This window comes from Perca fluviatilis, chromosome 7, assembly GCF_010015445.1.
Source record: "Perca fluviatilis chromosome 7, GENO_Pfluv_1.0, whole genome shotgun sequence".
Taxonomy (NCBI): domain Eukaryota; kingdom Metazoa; phylum Chordata; class Actinopteri; order Perciformes; family Percidae; genus Perca; species Perca fluviatilis.
In genome coordinates this window covers 8312407-8334925 of record NC_053118.1, presented here as the reverse complement: position 1 = coordinate 8334925, position 22519 = coordinate 8312407, and the positions used below count along the sequence as shown (strand labels likewise).

Below are 22519 nucleotides of genomic sequence, written 5' to 3'. Positions count from 1 at the left end.
TTATTAATGGCAAAATATGTGTCAAACCATTTTGAATAAAGTATTGTGGGGCTGCAGAGACGTCCTGGGCCTACAGATCCTATCCTACAGACTAAAGAAAACCTCTTTGTTTGGTACAGATCCTCGCAAAAATCCCACTATAATCAATTTAATATCTTTCAATGTTAATACTTTTTAGGGCTGGACGATATGGACAAAATCAAATAGCACGATATTTGGGGCCAAATACCTCTATCGATACAGCAACAATATTGTAGTGTTGACTATTGGTGCTTTCACAAAATATTTACAAAATGAGATTTTTGATAAATAATCATCAGTAATGTGGATATAATGACTAAGTGGGTAAAGGCAAATAATAGAACAGCTACAACAGTCTGGTAAGTTCAGAAAAGGACATCACTTTACTGTAATGCAGCCTTTAAAACCAGGAAAAGACAACACTTATGTCATATTACAATATCCAAAATCTAAGACGATATCTAGTCTCATATCATAATATCGATATATTGCCCAGCTCTAATAATTCAATTAAATTCAATTTTATTGATAGTATCAATTCATAACAAGAGTTATCTCAAGACACTTTACAGATAGAGTAGGTCTAGACCACACTCTATCATTTACAAAGACCCAACAATTCCAGTAATTCCAGTAAAAAAAATTAAAATAATGAAAACGATAATTCCCTCTAATATCGTGAATCATATCGCAATCCCAATATCAGTCAAAATAAGCACAATTAGATATTTTGCTCATATCGCGCAGCCCTCGTTAGCTTGCATCAATGTTTGAGATGCATAGCGCAACGACCTGCTAATGAATGTTGAAGCAAAACGTTATAATACTTCCATTGTGCCATTACCACTTCATATCATACTTCTTAGCATCTTCCACGATGTAACTCCGTCCATATTTTTAAGGTGGGCTTTTGTTCGCGATCGTTACGCTCATCGTCTCAGCCGTTAGTGGAGGAGACTTCTGCTGGAGTTCTGTCGATTGAAGCTTTCTTATAAACAAACTGCGTCGTGTTGACATTATAGCACGACCAATACTGGATTTCTTAGGCTAATATCATTGTTTATATTTGAGAGTTTGAAAAAGTCCAGACTATTTATAGACCATTTTTTGTCTTTACAGAAATGAATGAAAACTAAATGTTTTGATAGATTCCCTTACATCTTTTGGAATGGCAACACTGTATTTTAAAACATTTTTGGTATTTGAAAACATTTTTGGTATTTGAAAACATTTTGGGTATTTCTGTAGTCGCGTTATGTAACTATTTATTGGCTGGCCGATCTGTAATAAAAATGTATCTGCAGGGTACCTTTGATTTTAATCTAACGTGGTATGTACTACTCTGACATCCCAAAGAGTTCTGTTATATTATTGTTATTTTATGTTATGAACCTTATTTTCAACCCCTTGGTTGAGGGAACTATTGAGTAACAACATGGGTGTTTGCACCACAGATGCCCCAGGGGCAATCTGGAGAAGAGCAAACTAAATACTACACTGCCTACCATAGGACTTGTCAGTACATATTTACTTTGGCTTAGCAAGATGGGGTAGAACACAGAGTGTAGCTGATTAGTGGATCTGCAGTCACTGTGAAGCTAGAAAGTGTTGGCCTTTGGCAGTCAGTATGGGCATTCTACTATGTCGAGCTGCTTACAAGTGAAAAGAAATTGCTTTGTTAAATTGCTAATATCATGTTCAAGCAAGGGAAGGTGTAGTGGCAGTGGAGGAACCCATGTGGCTAATTTGGAGAGCAGAGCTTAGCTGTGTTGGAAACCGTTCCCTCATTCACTCCCTCACTATTCCCTATATAGTGTTTATTTTTATTAAATAGTGAACTATATAGTGAACACCCAAACCAGATTTCAGACAGTCACTGAAAACACATTGTTTTGTGACTTGCGTCAGTAGATGCGCCGGTTGTTTGTGTGACGGAGGCGGACGCGCCCAGCATCATGTAAATAAACTGAAACAAAAATACTTATTATACGCCCCTGAAACAACGCGGAGTTGTCGGAGGTGCATATCATTCACGTGAAGGGGGCACACGGATCATGCAGAGCATCGCTCACACCATCAGCGGGGAGTTACGAGCCAAGTTGCAGTCTGCTGAATTTTTTTGCCAAAACTCTGGCAACTTGCTGCGATTGGAGACTCCCTTGTGCACATTCTGTGCACCGCACACACACTGGAGAATTGCGCAAAATCAGCTGATCGCAACGTTCCTTACTGTGAGACATTGAATCGCTCTGTGGTCAAGCTGCTGCAGTTTTTATTTACAAAAAGGTGGAGCAAAAAAACCTGCTGCACCGAATAAGCTATGTGAAGAAAATAGGATCTCCTTTGTGAAACTGGGTAAGTTTCATAATATCAGATGGTCTGCACGGAGACATGGAACACTGTTAAAAATATGAAGACTATTGCCAGCCATTAAAATGCAACTGGCTACGAGTGATAACAGTGACTTTCAGCATATCTGCACAGAGCATTTTCAGTGCTTTCTGTCAAACATGCTTGACATCGGCAACATTTTGAAGACCACATCCATTAGGTTTCAGAAGGAAAAGCTGACCATTGGAGAATGTAAGGATGAGCTCATGGTGGCCATTGGACAGTTCACACTTCTGCTTGATGGTGAAAGCCACAGGGCACACACTTTCTAATGCTGATGCTGACAGAGACCAGACACACTTAACCAGGGGGTCAATTGAAGAGTTTGAAATCAGATACGACTCCCTCAAGTCATGTGATCATTTCTCAGTATTTGAGCTGAAGCAGAGGACAGTGGGGGCGAGACTGAAGAGGACAGTGGTGCCGACACTGAGGAGGACAGTGAGGAGGACTGCACTTATTAAGACCACGCTACATATGGGGTGAGTACCAGACACCATCTGCTGGTACTCACCTGAGTAACTCACTGAAACCCCTGTTTATATACTTAGGGCTGGGTATCGTTCAGAATCTTTCGATCCGGTGCCAATTTCGATACCTCAGTTTCGATACCGATTCCTAACAATACTTTTTTCGATACCATATGTTTTCAAATCCATTTCAACATCAACAAAAATACATTAAACACAAAGCTTTTATTTTCCACCTTAATTGTGAATCAAAACAGTTATCAAAATAAAAAAAATTCTGGTAAAACTGCTCACTCAGAGTAACATTAATAAAAGTGCCTTGCCTTGCAAGCTCAGCCTGTCAGTCAGTCATCAGGGCAGAGAAACCACCGTTGTGGCTGCTTGTAAGAGGAAGTGTAACGTCAACAGCACCGCGACCGCTTTCGGCTCGCTATTAATATATCGCAGCAAACGCTGTCTGCGTGAAGTTTTAAAAAACTGTAACTACACTTGAAACCAACCGTGACTCTCTGTGACTTCAACAAAACTGCAGACAGTTTACTCCGTCCGCACCTCTCCGTGTGCGTGTGTGTGTCGGTCGGAGCTCCGCTCTGTGTCAATATGCAGAGAGGACAGATAAGCTTGCGCTTACGCGCTCAGACGCTTTTGGAACCGAAATTTGGCACCGAAAGATAGAATTGTTTTCGATACCATAAAAGTATCGACGTTCGGTATATATATATATATATATATATACTTTATTTTTACTTATATACTTATATATTTTATATACAGTGCCTTGCGAAAGTATTCGGCCCCCTTGAACGTTTCGACCTTTTGCCACATTTCAGGCCTCAAACATAAAGATATAAAACTGTAATTTTTTGTGAAGAATCAACAACAAGTGGGTCCCAATTATGAAGTGGAACGAAATTCATTGGCTATTTCAAACTTTTTAACAAATAAAAACTGAAAAAGTGGGCGTGCCAAAATTATTCAGCCCCTTTACTTTCAGTGCAGCAAACCTCTCCAGAAGTTCAGTGAGGATCTCTGAATGATCCAATGTTGACCTAAATGACTAATGATGATAAATAGAATCCAGCTGTGTGTAATCAAGTCTCCGTATAAATGCACCTGCTCTGTGATAGTCTCAGAGGTCCGTGTAAAGCGCAGAGAGCATCATGAAGAACAAGGAACACACCAGGCAGGTCCGAGATACTGTTGTGGAGAACTTTAAAGCCGGATTTGGATACAAAAAGATTTCCCAAGCTTTAAACATCCCAAGGAGCACTGTGCAAGCGATAATATTGAAATGGAAGGAGTATCAGACCACTACAAATCACGAAGACCCGGCCCGTCCCTCTAAACTTTCAGCTCATACAATGAGAAGACTGATTAGAGATGCAGCCAAGAGGCCCATGATCACTCTGGATGAACTGCAGAGATCTACAGCTGAGGTGGGAGACTCTGTCCATAGGACAACAATCCGTCATATACTGCACAAATCTGGCCTTTATGGAAGAGTGGCAAGAAGAAAGCCATTTCTTAAAGATATCCATAAAAAGTGTCGTTTAAAGTTTGCCAAAAGCCCACCTGGGAGACACACCAAACATGTGGAAGAAGGTGCTGTGGTCAGATGAAACCAAAATCTAACTTTTGGCAACAATGCAAAACGTTATGTTTGGGTAAAAGCAACACAGCTCATCACCCTGAACACACCATCCCCACTATCAAACATGGTGGTGGCAGCATCATGGTTTGGGCCTGCTTTTCTTCAGCAGGGACAGGGAAGATGGTTAAAATTGATGGGAAGATGGATGGAGCCAAATACAGGACCATTCTGGAAGAAAACCTGATGGAGTCTGCAAAAAGACCAGAACTGGGACGGAGATTTGTCTTCCAACAAGACAATGATCCAAAACATAAAGCAAAATCTACAATGGTATGGTTCACAAATAAACATATCCAGGTGTTAGAATGGCCAAGTCAAAGTCCAGACCTGAATCCATCGAGAATCTGTGGAAAGAAGTGAAAACTGCTGTTCACGACAGCTCTCCATCCAACCTCACTGAGCTCGAGCTGTTTTGCAAGGAGGAATGGGCAAAAATGTCAGTCTCTCGATGTGCAAAACTGATAGAGACATACCCCAAGCGACTTACAGCTGCTAATCGCAGCAAAAGGTGGCGCTACAAAGTATTAACTTAAGGGGGCTGAATAATTTTGCGCCCAATATTTCAGTTTTTATTTGTTTAAAAGGTTTGAAATATCCAATAAATTCCGTTCCACTTCATGATTGTGTCCCACTTGTTGTTGATTCTTCACAAAAAATTACAGTTTTATATCTTTATGTTTGAGGCCTGAAATGTGGCAAAAGGTCGAAAAGTTCAAGGGGGCCGAATACTTTCGCAAGGCACTGTATATACTATATTTTTACTTAACTGTCTAGTAAAGTTCAAAGACAGTGTTTAAAAAGAGGAATTTATTACAGTAAATAATAATTAAATAATCTTAATACTACTAAGCGTGGTAAAGCCACATATTTGTTTTTATATTTCTGCAATCTGCACCTTGTTTGTTTCTGACTTTCATATGAATGTTTACGCCAGGCTTGGTCAGTGCTCAATATACTACTGTGATTGAAGTAGCTAAATAAAAGATGTCATTCATATAAATTCATGCGTCACCTAATTTCATCATCACATACAGGCCTGGCCTCCAGGAAAGAACAGTTTGTTTAATCTATCTAATCTTGTGTTGGTCATACTATATAGTCCCTCCAGAAAAACGCGATTATGCGATCGCATAATTCAATGCATAATCAGCCAAAGTCCGCATATTCATGCGGGGGCCGCATTTTTTTCAAATATGCCGCACTTTCACCGCATAAATTGCCGATTTCCGCGCAAAATATGCGGTGCTTGCATGATTTCATAATCCCCGCATTTTCGTTGCAAAAAAGTCACATATATCTTAGCAGAAAGTTGAAAAAATGTTGAGTTTACTTCACACAAGAACAGCCATTTTCCCCTGTTGCCATGGGAACGTTATGAAGTGACGTAATTATGCGACTTGAACATCATCAAAAAGCAGGTGTTGGAGGTTGATACTTTGAGTCCCTAAAGCTGGTATCCAATAAGAAAGCTATCTTAATATGTGATGTCTACTCAAATTTCTTTAAGTGCTCCTGCTGTCTTTTATTAACGATTTTTGAAAGTCTGTCTCTTTTGTATCTTTTATTTCCCTCTGTTTAGACTATTACTTTTATTTTTACTTTAATATATTATTTGTATATATGTTTGTATCTTATTTGTTTACTTATTGCAATTACTGAATATCTGTAAACTATTTTTGGAAATTAAGTCTAAAAAAAGCAGGGTGTTGGGGGAATCACCTTTTCTTCTCTTTTTCATCAAAATTCTCTTTTTTGCAAGTTCCCGCAATTTTTGCAAGTTCCCGCAATTTCATCGCATAAAATTGCATAAATATCCTGCATATTCCATCGCATTTTTTAAGAAAACATGCCGCATAATCAAGGATTTTTGCCCGCAACAATCACAAAAAAACACAGAGAAGACAAAGAGCTTAAAAAATAATCACATATTAAATCGCAACATTGGTGAAAAAAATCGCAATTGGGTTACTTTCCAAAATCGTTCAGCCCTTATTTCTATGATAGGGAACGGTTTCAAACACAGCTCTTGTCTGCTGCCTTATGTTAGGTGGCTGTGAAATAGAGAAGGAGGTAGACAGACACAGAGAAGACAGTCGGTGAATGGGAGTCGTTACAGGTGTGTGATGTACAAGTAGAGCGGGGCGATACGGAGAAAATCAAATATCCCAATATTTTTGACCAAATACCTCAATATCGATATTGTGGCGATATTGTAGGGTTGACAATTTGTGCTTTCACAAAATATGCACACAATGAGATTTTTGATAAATAATCATCAGTTATGTTGATATAATAACTATGTGGGTAAAGGCAAATAATAGAACAGTCTGGTGTGTTCAGAAAATGACATCACTCTACTGTATTGCAACCTTTAAAACCAGGAAAAGACAAGACTTGTGTCACATCAGGATATTACGATATCCAAAATCTAAGACGATATCTAGCCTCATATATCTATATCGATATATTGCCCAGCCCTATATACAAGTTTGTGAATGATTAAAATGTCTCCACAAACCGCCTTTACAGGGACACCGTTAACCATTATCGTGCTAGAGTGCACATTCAGTTACAGTTCTATGGCTCCAGTGTTAAATAGGGGCTCGTTCGAGATCAGATCCATTTGGCAAGGTTAAATCTAGTCTTAGTGGGACACGTGAAGAATTGCTGATTGGTTAGTTGGAAACCAACCGTGACCCTGCTGGTTTCTTAATGCTAAATGGATTTTAAGCACTTTTCAGAAGTACAGATTCAGGTGCCTGTGGTATTTAGCATTATGATTTCTGTGAGTATCGCACTGTTTTTTTGTTGTTGTTGTTGTTCTGCTCTGAGTTCTGACTGGTTACTTTTGTGGAGTTTGTCTGGGTGGATGTTTTGAACATATCAACATGTCCCCAATTTTGGTTTGGTTTGCAAACCCATTTGTTTGAACGTCAATAAGCACACGTTTTGGGTATTTGAGTATAGTTGCATTAGTTTGAAGGGCGATGTATCCCCTTTGTAGGCTGAAGCTGTTGATCCCACCAATCACTTTGTTGTTTTTGACTTAGTGTGGTGGAGAACGTGGGTGAAGACAATGTCTTGGGAGCATTTACCTGATTTCTGGAGAGTTGCCAGTTCCTGGTTGCCTTTTGGTTCTGGTGCAATCAGTGCATAAATACCCACCAGTATCTGTCTGAAGACTAGGAAGTGTGACTAGTTAGATAGGGCTGGGGGAGCTCTGACGCTGTGGTGGCTGTCTTGGATTTAACCATTGCTGAACCAAACTCTACCAAAGAGAAGTAACAAGAGGCGAAAATTCAATAGAATGTTCCATTGCAACAATCGCACCCATGACCGAGCTACAGCTCTGCCATCTTGGACTGCACGCAACACAACGTTCTATTAAGTTTCACCTCTTGTTACTTCTATACTCTATGACTCTACACTTGCACTACGCGCGCTACGCTGGTCGACGTAATGACGCCGCCGTTGATTACGGGAAGGTGTTTACGTATTTGGACCGTTCAATGCAGTAGGATGTGAGAAAGTGAAAATGGAAGTTGTGAGCAGAAAGTGTGTTGTTTGGCAGTACTTTTAGTCAGAAGGCCATTCAAGTCAAGCTACATGTTCTATTTGCAATGCCGATTTGTCTCGAGGTGGCAAGGGCCCTAAACAATACACAACATTTGCATACGAAACATCCAAAAGAATATGAGTTGTGCGTGAAGGAATCTACAGACCGCAGGCAAAATGCAGCAACTTCAGGAACGGCAAAGGAAGGACAGTCACAGCTAAAAACTTGTGTTAACCAGACGTTGTTTACTTCATTCATGTATTTACTGTGTTAATGGATTGAGGATGGGAGTAGGGTTCGGTTCGGGGTTCGGCAGAACCTTAACCAGTGGCTTCGGTATTCGGCCGAACCCCAAAAATCTGGGTTCGGTGCATCCATACTTTTAATGGGAGGAAAAGGGAGAGTAAAGAGTGAGAGGCCTCGTAAGTGATGAGGGTAGAGCGACAGGTTACTGTCTGCCAGTAATTACTGAACTGGCTCTTTTGGTTCTAAATGGGCTCAGTATTGGTGTAATAAAGGTCAAGGTTCTCTAGATAACAATTCCCACAAGGTTCACGGTTCTGTTTTTTTGGCTGCTTTTTGGGGCAGGTCACTGGATCAACACAATCTTACTATTTTCTCTCTGTGTGTTTCTGTCTGTAGCTTGTCTCTTTCTGTCTTTTTTTTCTCTCTATTCACTGTTGACTCTCCAAAATGCATTTACACGCTTCAGTTAATTAATTATTCACTGGCTCACTTTTGCAATCCCACACCCTCCTCCTTCCAAGCTTTGTTTGGTTTTGTCATTTTCGATTTCATCTCTAGGGTTTAGACTTAAAATGAAACGTTTTACACCCCAGTAAATCCCCAACCCCCCCTGCACACTTTGCCATGGCCACCATCCCCCCATCTACAGAAATTTGTACTGTAGCTCGTGTCTTTGTCACAGCGTGCCGTGTGGATGCCGATAGTGTGGATTGTATTTTTTTTTAAACCAAGATCAACCAAACAGAACACAATGTTCCTTCGTTTCCTGACATTACTGTACAAACCACACACCGACTGCACACACACATAAACATTCAACTTCCTGCTCTGTATTTGCCTCACACACATCACTGACACAGATATGCGTCTGGGATTTAGGCAGTTCATTGCCTGCTGATTTCCATTGTTTGAGTAGAGAAAATATCCATGCCTATTTTAATGCAAATTTCTATCGGTGTGCAAAGCCATTCTTCAAGTGTTCCTCGAGTCATTCGTACTCTGTGCCTGTGGGGAATGTGCTTTGCACCCAACAGGAGTGCTAATTATTTGTTGCACTTTGCAGGAGCAATAGAAATCAGGGTTCGACAGCGTTAAGGCTCGGTTTACACCTATCACCATTTCTAGCCACTGGGGGACCATAGGCAGGCTGGGGGGACTCATATTAATGTTTAAAAAACCTCATAAAGTGAAATTTTCATGCCATGGGACCTTTTAAAATGTATTATTGAGGTGCCAAAATGCACAAGGAAATGTTTTGAGTGCACTCAACAAAAAGGTTAGGTGCACCGGTGCAACCAATGGAAATGTTTAGTCACACACGATTTTTGGTATTAGTAAAAATAGATTTGTAGATGTTAAGTCTCCTCATAAAGATGTTGTTCATGCCTTACTATGCAGATGCTTTAGATGGATTACTCCTGAATGCATGATGCTTTTTTTCATGTATTAATTTTAGTCTTCTCACTAGATTCCATATCCCACCTAATCCTATTAAATTGCAATCTCAGCTTTCAACAGCGTCGTTTTGTGTTGGATTTAAGCTCCCAGCTGACAGTCTGTCACTGTACATTACACCGTATATTCAATGCCTCCATCTGATTTACTCGGCATACTGTGTGTCCTACCAACACAACAGGTTAGATTGTACTCCAACAACAAGTCCTGGTTCTGCAGACAGACTACACTGCAGAAAGAAAGTTTGGTGGCAGATGTACTGAGTATGAGACTCGTGCAAATGACTGTTAAGGCTGTAAAGGTTTTTCAAATCAAGAAGGGATTTACTGCCGGTGTCCTGAGTATTGAGGTCAATCCTGGCATGTTTCAAAGCATTAGTATCAGTGAATATAAATCTGATCCTTTATTCACCCCACTCAACTATGTTTTTTTTTTTTTTAGGTCTGCTTTATGGTAGCCAGACAGGGTTTTAGCCCCTCGCTTTCACCAGTCGCCCACAGGTAGGCCTTGAGCGGAGTGTGGTCATTTTGCACAGTCGTTAGATTCCACAACCTGAAAAGCAATATTTAAAGCCGCTGTGACAAATGTGTCAACAACTCGAAAGTGAATTAGGTGCATATTGATTAGCAGGGTAAATAAACGGTGCACCTGAGCACAAGGTTCTAATGTCAGGAAAATGCCACGGAAAAGAGAGCTTGGCTGTGGAGACCTTACTGCTGTTGGGACAGTTTCTTCTGGTTCGGCTCACATGACACCGTATCTGCTGCTTTCAAAGCTAGGTGTTGACAGCGAGGCGCCAATAGCGGCCCTCTTTATTTATAGCAAGGAGTCTTCTTTACGGCTGCAGCAGTGGGTCCGACAGCTCTGGGGAAGTTCTGCTGGAGTGGTCGCTTTCCATCCAGCTTGTCTAAATTCCATCATTCACCTAGAAACGTTGGGATGGAAACATTTCAGGACTAACTCGGTGCGAGTGTGTGGTTGAGTAAGAGAGAGAGAGAGAAGGGGGGGGGGGCAGTGGATAAGTTCAGCGCAGACAGGTGTTAAATGTACAGTTCAGGTTTCAGTTTGTCTCTAAATGAATGCTGCAGCTCCTCAGGACCCAGTAAAGTCCCTGTTCCCAAGGGTCTTGCTTCCCAGCTGCTGGGTGAAGTAAGTGTGTGTGTGTGTGTGTGTGGGGTTAGCAGCGTAGCACCGGTTGCTTCCCTCAGCGCTGAAGAGGCAGGTTGTGGAGCAGGTGGGGACCTCCTTGGGAAGAACACCTGGGAAGCAGTCAGCCAGCACCAGTACTTCACAAGCATGCAGATGGGGGGATGGGGGACCCGGGATCATCCATTTTTCCCTGAGGTCACTCATCTAATCTGCTCTCACTTTGAGCATAACATCCGGGGGTACGGCTCTCATGCCGCCCAGCAATCAGCCAGAACCAAATGTCCCGCTGGTCTGATGGAGACCACATCCGTCATCCAACTCGCGTGGATAAAGCTGATCCCGTGTAATCATTTTGACAGGATTTCTGTCTTTCTGAATCCATTCATTAATTGTTTTTCGCCTTTGCCCCCCCCCCCCTCTTCCTATCCCTCTACTCTCTTCTCCTCGTGTCTTCAGTCTGATAGACCGCATGCTTCAGAGGGATCCCAAGCGACGGGCCTCCCTGGAGGAGATCGAGAGCCACGCCTGGCTCCAGGGAGTCGACCCGTCCCCCGCCACCAAGTACAACACTCCCCTGGTTTCCCACAAGAACCTGTCCGAGGAGGAACACAACAGCATCATCCAGCGCATGGTGCACGGAGACATCGCCGACCGAGAGGCCATAGTGGAGTAAGTCTTTCTCTTTCTCTCTGGTGTCCCAATCATTTTTTGCAGCGGCGGACCGGTCTGCCAAGGTGATCTCCAAAGGCGTGGACCCATATCTATATACCATATCTATAAACCATTATAGGGAGGGAAAGCAAAATAGTTTTCAACCACTATGTCAAGATCAAAAAAAAAATTAGAAGCTTTTATGTGATAATATCAACACTAAATAAAGTTTTCCCAAAATATGTATTTTTGAAAAATTATTCCAGCTGATTATTTTTCAGTCCCTCCAGAAAAACGCGATTATGCGATCGCATAATTCAATGCATAATCAGCCAAAGTCCGTGTATTTATGCGGGGGCCACATTTTTTCAAATACTCCACACTTTCGCCACATAAATTGCCGATTTCCGTGCAAAATATGCGGTGCTTGCATGATTTCATAATCCCCGCATTTTCATTGCAAAAAAGTCACATATATCTTAGCAGAAAGTTGAAAAACGTTGCGTTTACTTCACACAAGAGCAGCCATTTTGCCCTGTTGCCATGGGAACGTGACGTGAACATCATTGAAAAGCAGGGTGTCGGGGGAATCACTTTTGTTTTCTCTTTTTCATCAAACCACAGTTTTTGCAGGTTCCCGCAGTTTTTGCAAGTTCAGCGCATAAAATTTATTAAATATCCCGCATATTCCATCGCATTTTTTAAGAAAACGTGCCGCATAATCAAGGATTTTTGCCCACAACAATCACAAAGAAACTCTGGAAGGACAGATTTTTGGCCCAGGGCAACTGACCCGGGGTGTAAATAATGCACACATGTTAAAGGTGCTCTAAGCGATGTCACGCGTTTTTTAGGCTACGACATTATTTGTCCCATACAGCAAACATCTCCTCACTATCCGCGAGCTAACCCAACATCGCTTACAGCACCTTTAAGTTAAAGAAACTTCTCCTTTACCCCACATGAGAGAAACCTGGTGTGCTGCTGCATGCTGAGAAACCCAGAACATTAAAGAACTACAAAGATAACAGCTGGGCGCGTGGTTAGCTCACCTGGTAGAGCGGGCGCCCATACGTAGAGGTTTACTCCACGACGCAGCGGCCGCGGGTTCGACTCCGACCTGCGGCCCTTTGCTGCATGTCATCCCCCCCCTCTCTCTCCCCTTTCGTGTCTTCAGCTGTCCTATAGAAATAAATGCCTGTAATGCCCAAAAAATAATCTTTAAAAAAAAGATAACAGCTGTTGATTTCAGAGTCATGATTTCACAGTTCACACATGTTCGTGTCAGCCTTAACAGATGTTCGTTACATTTATAGAGAGAGAGAGAGAGAGAGATAGAGAGATAGATAGATAAGTACAAGAAGACTGTCGCTTAAGTACTATGCCTGTTATAAATGGTCATTTTCTATACACTGAATCTTGAGTCTTGAAAATATTTCTTTACTCTATCAAAATAAAGGAATGAACTTCTTAAACTACTCGCCACAGCCTGTTGCCCTTATGGACTGTACATTTTGATTTCAGTTAGACTATTCCATTTTTTTTTTTAACAAAGGCTCATTACTTTTGAGTCAAACGTTGCCATGCTCGTGTGCCGTCGTGCGATGAGCGTGCTCGGACACGCCTGGTGGAATGCAGGTTTAGCGCTTTGCCAATCTAAAATGAAAGAATTTGACTACATGCCTCATCTGGCATCCAACCTGCTGGACAGGCTTGACTTGTGACGTGGTGCCACACCACCTGCCTGGGCTGCTGCTGGAACATTCTCTGTCCAGTCTAACCATGTAGACCCTGTCTGTGGACAGTTTCTTGTGTTGATGTGGCTGAAACGATGCTGCGTTCCAGACACATTTTTTTTGCCCGTAACGTTACGACTTCAAGTCACAACTCAACGACGTGGTAGCGTTCTAGGCAAAGTCACGACACACCCTTCTGCGGCTCTGGTTCGACGATCTTCGCGTCAGCAAGCCAAGCTCCGCTCGCACGAGCACTTGCGTTTTATGTACAGCAGATTTGTGCGTCTGATGATAAGAATAATGACATTTGGCCACACCGTCGAAGCTGGCCAGCTAAACATTGTGCCGTTGGCAGGGTTCAAGTTAGACTACCTAACGTTGACGTTAGCTAGCGCTAGCTGATACTAGCGATTTCTAGTCTGCGACATATTTTGGGCTTCATTTAATAAACATAACCTGTAGTAGTACACAATCGTATGCGTATTGTTTTGATAATGTGCAGAATTACTTTACGTTGCCTATTTATTATGTCTATTTATGTCTATTTCTCACCGTTAATCACCGGCGTCTGTACAGCATCAACAGGGGTCGCCATTGTTGTTGTGTGTTATGTGTGTGAGACGTCAAAAACTGTAACTTGGAGTACAATGATCTGGTACGAGTTCACGGGTAGGAAGTTATGGGTTTGACCGCCGTTCCAGGGCGCTTTCACGGGTAGAAGGTTGTGAAAACGCGGGTTACAGGTTGCCTGGAACGCAGCATGACTTACTTGCTTCCGTATTTTCATTTGTTTTGTGTTACAGTTGTTGTTGTTGTTGACGTACGTAGAGCTGCAACAGGTAGTTATTTTATAGAATAACGATAGAACATTAATCTGCAACTAATACTACTTTGACTAAGTCATTTGTTTTAGGCAAAGGTGCCAAACATTTGTTACTTCCAGCCTTCAAAACGGAGTCTTTGCTGCTGTTTATTCTCATATGAGATAGTTAATATCACTGAGTGTCTTTGGGTTTGGGACTGTTGCTCAGACAAAAGAAGACCTAATGAAGATGTCACCCTTGTGAGAAGGCTGTGCGAAATATAGCAGTTCTACACGATTATCTTTATAGACAAAACACTCGATTCATCAAGACAATAACTATCACATTATTCAATAATGAAAATAATTGTTTGTTGCAGCCCTAGAAAGATGTAAAAATCTGCAAATCTAGCCACTTGGCCACATTTATTTAGTGCCCGTGGAAAACACAGTGTCACATCATTCTGTTAGATTAATTTGAATGGTCTCCCGTATATATGTGTGTGTGTGTGTGTGTGTGTGTGTGTGTGTGTGTGTGTGTGTGTGTGTGTGTGTGTATATATGTGTATATGTGTATATATATATATATATATATATATATACACACACACATATATACATATATATATATATATACATACACACAATACAATAACGCTTTCCATTTGTACTTGTTGGTAATGTGACGGTGTTGTTTCAGAGCCCTGGAGACCAACAAGTACAACCATATCACAGCCACATACTACCTGCTGGCAGAGCGCATCCTGAGGGAGAAGCAGGAGAAGGAGGTGCAGACTCGCTCGTCCAGCCCCAGCAACCTCAAGGCACACTTCAGGTAAACTACAGACACACACTGTGGCCTGTGAGCAGTTTCCAGATTCTTTTAAAGCAAACTAGTGAAGAGTGTGACTAAGAAATACCACTGCTCATCACCAGAATGACTATCTGAGTCACGGTAGGAGCCGAGAAGAGGGCAATTGACCTATCTCGCTCCACTGCCTCACACCGCAGCCTGTCTGGCTCCCTTTAGCAGAGACCAAAAGGGTTCCATCTCCAAAGGTTTCATTTCCATTCCTGGGTTTACTAGGCCTCCACCCGCTAGGCTCAGGCGGAGCTGGAGCGGAGGAAATGGGAGAGAAAATAGTTGCAACATTTCAAATCTGGGCCTTAGTCTCTTTTGATTCGCCATCGTTATTCTAACGCACTGTAACGCAACGCATCTCTGTACACAGGTAAGACAAAGCATGCGTCATCACATTTTCCAGTGCTGCAGACAGACCGTGTGTACATAGCAACAGCGAGCTGCACAAACACTGCGACTGTGAGCATGTTGTTGGGGACCCTGCATCATCCTGTGACATCCCAATGTGTCTATCCCTCAGCAGCCTGGTGGGATCGAGCCCTGGTGGAATGAACATTTAGTGCTATGATCCCCTGTGCAGCAGATACTGACTAAATGTGTTTAAAGGAGAGATGCCGATTGGCTGTTCCACTGCCAGGCCTGTTTCATATGCACACAACATGAGCCACGTGCACATCCTCCAAAACCTGATTATTGACCAGTAGTGTCTCCGTCTAGTGTGGACAGCCGCAGTTGATGTGCAGCCTGGTGCACACAAGGTTTAACACGCCACCATAGCTTTAAATGTCAGTACAGCCAGTCACACACTGCAGGTGTTATCATTCCTCTGTTTGTGTGAGTCGTCACATGTGACAGGACGGGTGTTTGGCTTGCTACCACTTTTGAGATGTCGGCCCGTGTTTGTATAAGATGTGCGTCCCATGGAAATGTCAGCGCGAGTGCATTCATGTGTGTGTTGGGGTTCCGAGCCTCCGGCTGGGCCTGTGTTGTATTTGTAGCTTAATGCGGACACACTGTGTGTGTGTGTGTGTGTGTCAGCGTTGGTACAGTAAGTAAGAAGAAACTGCAGAACAGATGATATAAAGATAAATGAACATTGTGTCCATTACAGTTTGTCCACAAGAACTACTTTTCAGAATCCGAAAGGCGTTTATTGCCACAGTAAGTTACCCCTACGTGGAATTGACCTTGTTGATTGGTGCATATATACAAAAAAAAAGTGTAAATGTCCTGCTCAGTATATGTGTTGGTCACAATTCTTTCATAACCAAATTGAAAGGATTGGTTTATGTTAAGAGGGGAAAAGTTTATTGATTTTAGATTTTTTTTTTAAATGTCAAACATGGATATAGTTTTTTTTTTTTTTTGGTCTCAAAGATTAAATAACATTTCTAATCTAAAGAAAGAATAAGTAGATGTGACCAAACCGTCAGTGTCAACTTTTAGATATATCTGAATATCTGTGCTTCTGCTGCTTTAATGTTGACCTTTCTTTTTTTTTAATACGTCTCTTGTGAGTCCCCCAGGTTTATTAAAGAGTGCAATGCTAATAATACCACAATAGGCCACATAATAACCTCATGCTGGCACGAAGCTGCCCCAGCTACATTTTCACTGCAAACATTACGTTACATTACATTTATTTAGCTGAAGGCTTTCGTTCAAATGCGACTTACAATAAATTAATTCAACCATGTGGGTACCACGCCAAAAAGGGCCAGAATCAACTTTATCAAATATGCTGCTTCAAGTGCTGCCTCCTGCATCAGTGTAATGTCCTCCTGTCTCCTGCATCAGTGTAATGTCCTCCTGTCTCCTGCATCAGTGTAATGTCCTCCTGTCTCCTGCATCAGTGTAATGTCCTCCTGTCTCCTGCATCAGTGTAATGTCCTCCTGTCTCCTGCATCAGTGTAATGCAGGCTGCTGCTTTTATCAGTGCATTACTCAGTGTCAGTGAACGCACCAGCTGTGCTTTAGCTTACAGTGTAAACACATGCACAGTGTGGCCTTTGTGTGGCAGGCAGCAGAGCGCGGACACACACGAGCTGTGATCAGAATCATGTGTTGGGCTTATCAGGTAAATTTTACACCGCACATTTTTACACAGGACGTGGATTTATTGTTCATCCCGCATCTAGTTAAAAAAACCAAGCATGTCTGTTTGACATGTCCATGTCTCAGTGGAACAGCATCTAATCTAATCAGCATCTAACTCAACCAAGTCCACATCAGTAAAGTAAAAAATGCCAGGCACTCCAGTATTCATGGACATGTGGGCAATCAACTCATCCAGGTGTCAATCATCAGTCCTTATTAGCCAATCCCCAGACCCCCGGCAACCAAATGGACTATGAAATAGGTGTTGAGGCCTAGGAGCCGTCACAGAGCTTAGCGGCTTTTTAAACTCAAAGTTGAAGCTTGTGTCTTCTGTCCACAGGCAGTCGTGGCCCACCAGAGTGGACATGCACCAGGACATCGAGGACAGCCTGGCAGCGTCCTCCATGGCCCACGCCGGAGGCCCCCAGTCGCCGGCCCGCAGCGCAGAGAACCTGCTCAACGGACACCGCTCCAAAGGCCTGATGGAGCTGGGCCGCCGCGAGGACGCCACGCTGAGGGACTCGGCACAGGTACGCTCACTCTTCTTCATCATTCTGTGTGTGTGTCCAATGACAACCGACATGATCCCTGCTGAACACTTCAGTGGTATTAAACGCCACATTTGACTCCTGAAAACCGTCCCTCGGCGCGGCTGAATGCGCTGGACACTCGACATCCTGTTTTCAGTGATTCTGATGCACCCGGCTGCTCTGTTTTTATTCCCGTCTCATCCCAGGGAGCCACAGCTGCAGCGTCGGGCCCCGCTTCTGGCTCTGGGACCGCCAGGGCCCCCACAGCGTCCACCTCAGCAACAGCCAAGCAGCGCAGCTGCCTGTTCAGGTCAGTGTTCACAGAGCATCCATCGCTGAGTGAAGAGAAGGTTAGCGTGGAGCCACAGAGCTCTCAGATATTCTGTGTGTGAATTTAATCTTTCTTTATAGTCGATCAATGGATCCAGACAATAGTACATACCTGAAAACTAGTCGCTTTTTGGCAAAAATCTGCGTTTTGAATGGAAATATGTCATCCACGTGAATCGTGTAGATCCGAAGAGTTTTTATTTATTTTTTGGGGGGGGGTTCCGAGACCTGGTGTTAATACGGCACCGACCGGTGCCTTAACAACCGTTATCTACCGGACTAAATTGCAACGCGGATTTTGGTGCCACTGAGATGCCTGCGCTTCTCTCTGATGCTCCGAAAACGGACGTTAGAGGCAACCGAAACACCGCTGCACGTCACGTTAGTTAACACTACACTCGGCAGCAGCTAACGTTAGCCTACTGCTAGCTAGCAGCTGGAGTAAACACGGTTAAAATGCTGACAGCTAAACGGTGTAAAAGTGTGTATTTCACTGGAGAGGAACGTATGACAGCGTGCAGCTGCTGTTGTCAGAAAAACAACACAGATGTTGCGTTCACTGGAAATTCGCCAGCCTCGTGATGCATTCAAAGTTATTGTAAAATACCCTTTTCCCATCCAGTGGTTCTTTTTGTTGTTTAACAGGAACTTACTGGCGCAATAAGTTATTATTATAAGTTATTGTTATTACATTTTTAATAAATTATTTAATTTTGCCTTAGCAATACACAAGCTGTTCTATGTCTTTTGGTCTTCCTTTTTATAAAAATACATTAAAAAAAAGTTTTAAAAGTATAGTTTTAGCATTGGGAAAATGTTGTGTTTTCCCTTTATTTTCTTCTCCAGGGGGGGCGGGGGTCACCTTTAAAATGTGTCACCTTTTTCAGCCCTTGTGAGTTAGCAGGTATGCTAGTAGGAATGCTAACTGCTGATGTAGATGTCTGCGTCCTGTTGTCGTGTGTAAAGAGCCCCCACCGGTCCTGTTTTTTTTTGTTGATATTTCAGGGTGGAGGAGGATGAGGAGGAGGAGGAAGAGCAGGACCCGGCTCCCCTCCCGTCCCAGGTGGTCCTGAGGCGCAAGCCCCCCTCCATCACCAACCGCCTCACCTCCAGGAAGAGCGCCCCCGTGCTCAACCAGATCTTCGAGGAGGAGGGCGAGTCGGACGACGACGCGGAGCAGGACGAGGGCCTGCCGCCCAAACTCAGCCGCCTGAAGATGAACATGGCGGGGAACGCCGGCGGCCTGAGCGCCGCCTCGGCCTCGTCTCCCAGCTCCACGCAGAAGCGCTACCACCGCCGCAAGAGCCAGGGGAGGGGCTCGTCGTGCTCCAGCTCGGAGACCAGCGACGACGACTCGGAGAGCCACCGCCGGCGGCTGGACAAAGACTCGGGCTTCGGCTACGGCTGGAACCGGAGGGACAGCAGCGAGGGGCCGCCTGGCAGCGGGGGGGCGCGGGCGGCGGCTCAGGGCAGGGGGGCGGCACCTCCGGGCCAGACAGGGAGAGTCCTCCTGCAGGGGGCGGGAGCGGAGGGGGTGAGGGGGAGGGTGGAGGGGGCAGCGGGGGAGGAGGAGGAGGAGGGGGGGGGAATAAAGGACAGGACAGTCCCTCCAGCTGCTGCTGCAGCAACAACAGCAGCGGCAGCCCCGCCCCGGGCTCCCTGGCGCGCCCGTCCCGCACGGCCAGCCGCGGCGGCGAGCTGGTGGAGAGCCTGAAGCTGCTGAGCCTGTGCCTCAGGGGGCGGGGGGGGCAGCTGATCATCGACCCCGGCAGCCTATCGGGAGGGAGCGTGAAGATCCAGGAGAAGTCCTCCTGGAGGATGTGCATCGGCTCCAGCGCCCCCACCACCACCACCACCGCCAGCGCCACCACAGCCGCCCCCGCCCTGCCGCGTGCCCACGCCTCGCACCCCCACCGCAGAACAGCGGCGCCCGGCCCCCACCGTGCCAGGGACGCTCCCAGCAGCCTGAGCGCCCTGAAAAGCGGCATGCTCCAACTACCTCTGTGTGAGAAGATCTCGGTGAACATCCAGGGCGGGGGTGGGGGGGGCGGCGGGCGGGACGGCCTGCTCTGCACCGCCGCGCCCGCCAGCTGCTGCCACGTCATCTGACGCTCCGCCTCCGGGGTCCCCGAGGGACACCCCTTCCTGTCGAGCTGTCACGCCCGCCCTTCCGCTGTCTGTCTCCACCCCCATCACTGTGTCCAGCTGCCCCCCCCCCACCCCCTACACACACACACACACACGAGTGCACCCGCTATATCTTTTACACTTCTCTTAATAACAAAATGCTGCTTTCATCTTCGAATGAGTTCAAGCTTTGACCCCGATGGTAAAGCTGGGAAACCTCAACGATGTATTACGAGCAGAAAGTCAACGTTATGAGAACAAAGTCGTACATTTTGGGAGACAAAAGTCGTAATAACTTCGGAACAAAGTGGTCATTTTTCCCGAACATCTTTTATTTATTTTTTTCTTTAAATATGAGACACATCAGTCGACACAGCAGCTCCGATTCTCCGCGGTTAGCCGCCAGCTGGATTAGAAAGTGGATCACGTTTTTTTTTTTTTTAGGACTCTCTGACCTCTTCAGAAGAGGAAAGGTTTTAGTTTTGACTCCATATTGCACTCAGACAATTTTATTTTAATTTAACATTTTTGTAATTTGTTTTTTTTTAAATGATTCCCAACGATTCAGCGTATCTGTGGAACCCTTTAAACGTGGACGGCGACACACCGCCTCACGAAACCTGGCGGTTTGTCGACGCGCGCGCACTCCTCTGTAGCAAGGCGGCGCGTGGAGATGTTAACTGCTGACCGTATATATTTCAAATGAGGTATTCTGATTTTTGATTTTTTTTTTTTATCGTTTTTAATGTGTTGCTGTCGTTGCTGGTTAGGGAACGTCGGTTCCGTCTGATTCTTTCGAGTCCGTCTGCACCACAGCGTAGCCGACACGCGTGCAGCGTTTGTATATACAGGATGTTGAAGAGTAAAGTTTATTTTTTAAAACTTGTACATTTCTGCTGTTTGAGGAAGTGGGCGTGGCCCCGTGTGACGTGCGTCATTGGGCAGATTAAAGGTGCACCAGGAGTTCCCGCGCAACGTCACTTCTGTTGACGTTCCGAGTACATTTTCAAAACAAAAACGGAGCAAGCTCGCCCCCCCCTCCTCCCCCCCCCCCAACCACCACCACCACATGTATCCATAACGGTCATGACTAACTGACTGCCCAGACAGGCCGACCCCTCGGCAGAAACGTCGGACTGATCAGTCTCCCCCGAGTTGGTCAAAAGAAAGTGCCTCGGAACACACCGAAGAGACGAGACGTAATACGTCTCCATAGCAGCAGGCGGCGCTAATCTGTATTGTCGCCCAGAAATGAAAACCGGCAGCTGATTGGACGAACGCGTCACGTGGGTCTGGTTTCTCTGGAAATTCACGGCGGCTCGTTCAGAATACGATCTCATATTGTACTAAAATAGTTCACCGAAACGCGTTTCTGAAAACTTTTTAAGCCGAATCGGTCTTCGTTTCAGCTCGACAAAGGTCAGTGTCGCTGCCCGATGTGGGTCGAGTGCAGATGTGAGTCGCGCATGCTCAGATTTAAACGGTTAACGGCATAACGTGTCTTACTGAAATTTGTGAAATCCATAAAATAATAAAAGTTTCTCTTTACAAACGATAGCAGAAGATGGTAATCATTTCCAAAACGTTGTAGCTATCTGATTGTTAGATGGCTAACGTTGGCTCAAAACCTCATTCAAGTGACAGCCTTTGTTGTGTTTGATTGCTAACTTGTAGCCAGCAGCAGCAGTCATTTCAAAAACTTTTTAGCTTTCTATGATTGTTTGATAGCTAACGTTAGCTCAGCAGCAGCAGTCATTTCAAAAACGTTGTAGCTATCTATGATTGTTAGATTGCTAACGTTAGCTCATAGACTGTGCGTTAGCTCATAAAAGCCATTAGCATCTTGTAGGCCACTTGTCGCAAAGTGACGCATGCGCGACTCACATCTGCGCTCGACTCACATTGGGCAGCGACAGTCAGTTTAAAAGATTTTCGTCCGATTTTGAGAGACTCTAGTCACGCTCATTCCGCTCCCCGTTTCCGGGTTAGCACTCTACCAATCAGATGGTCATTTGAGTCCGACTGCCGGCAGTGCCCGCCCCGCCGATTGTACATGTCAAGTCGGCGTGTCTGGAGTCACTGACCCTCGCCAGACTGTCTGACGGCCGATGATCGGCTCGGTGGGTCTCGGGCTTTACTGTCGCTAACCCCTCACCCCCTCCCCCTCCCCCAGCCATCTTGTCGGTGATTGGCTGGAACCGTGGTTTGTTGTGTTTTGGTGCACAGCCTGTGCCCCTAGTGTTTGTTTGGCGTTTACGGCCCCTGTGTTGTCTCCCGAGACCGGGCTTTTTCACGGTGTGTTCAGGGGGCAGGCAGCTATAGCGGATCAAGGAGAGATGCCTACGATTTGAGACAAAAAATGAAATTGCGCTGAAACCATGCAGAAACTCATAGTGCACCTTTAAGTGTGTGTGTGTGTGTGTGTGTGTGCGTGCAGGAAGGAAA

General features: G+C 44.6%; 1 protein-coding gene across 1 annotated transcript in view; it reads left to right on the top strand.

Moving 5' to 3' along the window:
• snrka (SNF related kinase a) overlaps positions 1 to 21330 on the top strand; it is a 47468-nt gene extending 26138 nt beyond the window's left edge. Inside the window, 6 exon segments of the mRNA XM_039805240.1 lie at positions 11396 to 11608; positions 14829 to 14963; positions 17428 to 17617; positions 17824 to 17927; positions 18953 to 19389; positions 19392 to 21330. Coding sequence (XP_039661174.1) covers positions 11396 to 11608; positions 14829 to 14963; positions 17428 to 17617; positions 17824 to 17927; positions 18953 to 19389; positions 19392 to 20056 — 1744 coding nt within the window. The 3' untranslated portion in view covers positions 20057 to 21330.
• The last annotated feature ends 1189 nt before the right edge of the window (positions 21331 to 22519 follow it).